The sequence below is a fragment of the Morone saxatilis genome, unplaced genomic scaffold (assembly GCF_004916995.1).
Source record: "Morone saxatilis isolate NCDOM2014 unplaced genomic scaffold, NCSU_SB_2.0 Contig12, whole genome shotgun sequence".
Lineage (NCBI taxonomy): Eukaryota > Metazoa > Chordata > Actinopteri > Moronidae > Morone > Morone saxatilis.
In genome coordinates, this window is record NW_023339674.1 from 14772107 (window position 1) to 14777422 (window position 5316).

Here is a 5316-nt window from a genome sequence, read left to right on the forward strand (position 1 = left end):
TGTGTGTGTGTGTGTGTTGTTAAAGGAATCGACTGCCTTAACTCAACTAATTCACCATCAAAACCTGTCATACTGATGATGCTGAAAACGTGGTTTGGATAGAGATGGAGTGAGTGGTGTTTTGGGTAAGATCAGAGTGTGTATACGTGCGTGTGTGTGTGTGTGTGTGTTTGTGTGTGTGTGTCAGGTTGGGGGTGAAGGTAAGGGGCAGGAGTCAAGGGAATTCAAGCAAACGTTCCAGGAAACACAAAGCTCAAGATCAAGCATCGGCTGTCCTTCAGATGGGCTTGTTGTAATCCGGACGACATCAAACCCTCGTCCTCCATCCATCCATTTATCCCTCCCACACACTGCTCCCTCTTTCATCCACCTCACCCATGTTACCCTCCCTGAGGGTCTGCCGTGGCCAGCCCCCCCCTCGAAGCACACCTCCAAGTGTGTGAGGGAAGAAGCCCCACGAAAGCCGATTGCGTTTTAATAAAGTTTATTATCTGCAGGGAGCTAATCCTCAAGGGTAATCTCTCCCCTCTAGTCCTAAAGGAAAGCTGGATTACTCACTTGCTATAATCCCAATGAAATTGTTAGGATTTAGCTTGCGCTGCACAGCAGATGGCAACAGGCTTTTTCCTTCAACCTTGGATGCTTTAACCCCCCATTTCTACATGCAACACCCCTGGTCCTCCTTGCCTCATGTCCTGGTAGTCTTGGTCAAAACAAAAAAACAAACACTTGTTTTTGTCAAACCTGCAATGAATATTATCTGGTTGGTTCTCTGAACATATTTTGACTTCTGAGACAGCACAGGAGACAACAAGGTTCATCCCTTCTCTGTAAATGCATGTTATATGATAAATAATAACGTGTGATTAATGGGCTTTAATTAGACAGAACACCTCAACAAATGAAAGGTTTCAGTGACAGAACAGAGTACTGAAAAAGCAGTCCTTATCAAAAATAATTTTATTGATTCAGACAGAAGCAAAGAAGCAAACAGAAAAAAACAGTGTTTTTGAGATGACCAGCAGAAGCTTTACATCGTGGACACAAGCCAAAAACAAATCCTGCTTATTCTAAAACCTTGTCCAGTGTGAACATATGCGTCGCTCCACAACACTTCATAAACAACCAGAGTAGCTGTTATGTGGACTCAGCAGTGTGATGTAATATTCAAAGACGTGACATAATAACGCTCAGTGTAACGTACAGTAAGTAAAGGAGCTGAAGAACAAAGGGCTGATCTGCTCTCCTCTGGTGAAAGTTAGAGTGGACCTGCTCGTCCAGTCACAGTATTCAACAACATGATGCAACTGTTGAGGCCTTCGACCAACTGTAAAAACCCACAAAGCTATGAGGGACTGGGAATACCATCTGATCATTAAATGAAACGCAGAAATGTAAAACTTGATAAACACAAAACTCTCAGTGATTGATTGGAGGGAAAAACAATTAATTTCTAATTTATTGGAATTAATGGAAACAAGAGAACAATCACGTATTTGAGTATTAAGTTCAAATGATTCAAATATTTTGTACTAAATATCAAAAAATTGGGACTGAAATTTATTTGGTCATAGTACACAGGGATGTAAAAGACCTCCTACAGTCTTCACCCTACTGTGAGATATAAAAAAAAAGAATCACAAAAATCACTTAGAAAAAAACTAATTAGTTGCATTTACTTACATTTTACATACAAATAAAAAAATTCCTCATTCATCTCACTGGGTTTAATTTCATCCTTCATAAGTGGTCAAACAAAATCAAAAGCACAATTGATTATCCTTAACTCAGGCACAAGCCTCAAACAGAAACCCACTTATGGAAATATAAATCTATATGCACAGATTCTCCACAGTTGAGGTGCTGCCTGAAAAGCTCTGGAGGCCTGATTTAGTTCAAGGTTGAATAACTGACCCGATTTTTAAAGATTTTGAAGGCAATCTGCTAATTTTCCCTTCTCCTCCTCCAGTTAGACATAACAACCATTTAGGGTAAAACACGCTGTCGCCTACTTTGGCTGTAGGTAACAGTTAAGTGGACCGCCTAAGATTGCACTAATCTTGACACATCCCCTTACACTAACCCCAACACTAGCCTACATGAACCTAATGAACTTTAATCATTGCTAATACAGGGGAAATTTGAATGCACTTTGGTTCAGGGCAGGGCTACTTTAGCTCGACGTAGCCTGAGGCGGTTTTTGAAGAAAAGGTACATGGCCAGAAGACACATGGAGGACAGGAAATAAAGAATGACACATAAGCTGATGTCCAATCTGGAGAATCCAATGCTCAGCACAGACATCCAGCGTCCTCTGTGGCTCAACTCGGCCTCCTCAACAAAGTACTGGCCTGTCAGGTCACGCTTCTGCAGTCGCTTTCTCTGCTGCCCCACGTCCAGCTCAAAGTCTGCTTCTATAGGCTGCAAGCCCACCATCCCGAGCCCTGTGTCCAGCTCCATGCCGAGCCCAAACACAGGCCCGGGCTCCTGCTCCTCTTTCCTCTGCAGGGTGCGTTGTTTGATCCGGCTGGAGGCAGCCACCCGCAGCGCCTTGGCCTTGTAGTGCTGGTTGACAAATGAGTCGAGATCCACGATGTCCTCCTGCGGCTCTCGCATCCTCATCCCCACAATGCTCGGCCTCCCGTGGGCCTGCCGCCGGCCTCTACCCACCTCCATTTCAGGTTTGGACCAGGGGGTCGGCTCGGATTTCTTACCGTCCATCTCATTTGTTGCTGCTGCTCCCTCCCCACCTTCCTCCTCTTGATCTGCCACTGCTTCATCCTGCGGCCCCTCTTCCTCCTCCTCCTCCTCCTCTTCTTGCACAGTGGGTTGTGATGGTAGAGGATTTGTCATGGAGTCCAAGGCCTCCCTGGCTTTCCTCTCTAAACATTTCTGAGCTTCCAAAGCTTGCTGCTTCTCATGTTTTTCCCTCTGTTTTGCCAGGACCTGGCTTTCATCGTCGAGGTAGTCTGACAGGGGAAAAGAAAGACACAGGAACATTATTTCTTCATTATTTAACAAGATTTTATAGGATTTAAAAAAATTAATTCTTTCAGTTTGACAGAACTTTTCAAACCCAATTAAAGGTCCAGTGTGTAGGATTTAGGGGCATCTAGCAGCATAGTTGCAGATCGCAACTCCCTCGCTTCACCCTCCCCTTCCCCTTCCCCTTCCCCTTCCGAGTGCGAATAAGAAACTACGGTGGCCGCAAAACGTGTGAGAAACACCCCTATCAAGAGCCACTGTTTGGTTTGTCCCTTCTGGGCTACTGTAGAAACACTGTGGTTCAACATGGCAGACTCCATGGAAGGCGAACCCGCAGTGTCTGTAGATATAAACAGCTCATTCAAAGGTAACAGAAATATAACAATTCTTATTTTTAGGTGATTGCAAACTAATGAAAACATACCAAATGAGGGAAAGACAAGAATACAAGGAATGTGGGTGGGTTAGACTGACAGAGTGGGACTAGGTTCCCTTTTATTCTCCTCTTTAATTTGTTGTCATTTGTTGTTTTTCACTTGCTGAGCCAACACATCCTTTCCCATTATGATTTTTAAACAGAGCAACAATTGAACTATTGCTATCTGCATGTGAAGCAAGCTGCTCAATAAAAATACGTTCAAAGAGTAAAAGACTAATGGTTACTCAGCTCCCGACTGTTAACAGACAGACTTTTAACACAGACATGAGGAAGGAAGAAATATATGTCTGCAGGTTGGTAAAATCCTTGAATTTATGATATAACAGTTCTTCTGAAAATAAATGTTGTACCTGTGAGGATACTTCTGGACGAGAAGTAGGACATGAGGAAGGAGAGAACCTGCTCATTGTTCCACCTGTGCTCCCTGTTCTCCCTCACTGTATGACAGGCTGGACACATTTCTGGTGAAGGCCACTGGATCTTTGGGAAGCTGGGGTCTTCACTCAGAGCACCTGCAGAGGTTAATGCAGAAGTAGAGTCCTGATCACTTTATAACTGGGGGAACATCAGGCACACAGCAATACAGGGAGAGAAGGATAAATTGTGACCATAAAAGAGTAGCTAACCCTAACCCTGAAAATCCTGCATTTTGGAGGCCACAGAATTGAACCTAATGACATTATTGCATTTTTCTTAAAATCTGCTTTTTGAATAAAAAATGTGTATAACAGCTTTGTAGAGTGAAAAAGCAACTACCTAAATACAACTATACAGTGTCATTACTTACTGACACTGTTCCTTTGAGGAAGATGTTTCTTCCACTTTCTACTCCACTATATTTATTGACAGATAAAGTTACTGAGTTACTTTAGCAGAATGTTAATCATATGATTTACTCAGATAATATGCATTGATATACAGTAAACTGCCTAAAGGCACTGTATACTGTATAAATAGTAGTACTATATACAGCCTGTTGTAGCGAGTCACTCACTACAACATTAAAATGCTGCTTACAGGTAATATCTGAATATAAATAAATATCCTTTTTTCTGTAAGCAATTTATGAAGTACTTCTACTTGTGATACTTGAGTACTTTGCTTGCTGATACTCTTTTAGAGTACATTTTTCAACTGAAGTGGCCTATTTCTTTCACCACAACAGCTTTGTCAAAGTCTTTCACACCGTAATAAACTAATAAGTACCTCAACTAACTTATAGTAGATAAACAAGGTCAGTAGCATGATCCAGATTAATTGCCCCATACAGGAATCACACAACATAAAGCACCCAGTCAGCTGCTTCATCCATTGTTGTTTCTTTTATTTTCCTTGTTGGTGCATTGACTTGAGAATGTAAGTGCTTGGAGGACTGGATGCAATCTGTGTTGAACCCATTTGATCTTGTCACAGTGCTCGTAAAAACTAAGTGCCTATATGCATATGTGTATGTATGTGTTTAAGTGTGTATATGTAAATCATCTGTCTGTGTTTGTGTGCATGTAATCTAGGGATTGATATTTGTGTGTGTGTCTGTGTGTGTGTGTATGACAGGGTCTAACAATGATCAATGGGCTTCTGGGATGTCCCAGTGGGAGGGGTGGTGAGATAATAGATGTGGCCAAAGTGGACAGCTTCCCCACACTTACACACTTAGACACACACACGCACACACTCCCTGTTTTTAGGCAGCAGACCTCTGTGCTCTGAAGCACCTGTCTTGTCCCTTCACACCCCTTTGAAAGCAAAGTCCAATCTTCAAATTGAACATGAGAGCACCAGAGACCCCAAAGGGGATCTGCCCCTCTAATGAATTAGAAACTTTCTCCTTTAACGTTTTCTTTTGTGTAGCCGCTGCCCACTAACGCCCCTCATAACACACACACACACAC

General features: G+C 42.6%; 1 protein-coding gene across 1 annotated transcript in view; it reads right to left on the reverse strand.

Moving 5' to 3' along the window:
- Positions 1 to 941: 941 nt before the first annotated feature.
- Positions 942 to 5316, reverse strand: part of qsox1 (quiescin Q6 sulfhydryl oxidase 1) — a 27272-nt gene continuing 22897 nt past the window's right edge. The window contains exons 12-13 of the mRNA XM_035653770.1: positions 3775 to 3936; positions 942 to 2969 (exon numbers count right to left, since the gene is read on the reverse strand). Of these exons, the coding sequence (XP_035509663.1) occupies positions 2158 to 2969; positions 3775 to 3936 (974 nt within the window). The 3' untranslated portion in view covers positions 942 to 2157. The remainder of the gene's footprint in view (positions 2970 to 3774; positions 3937 to 5316) is intronic.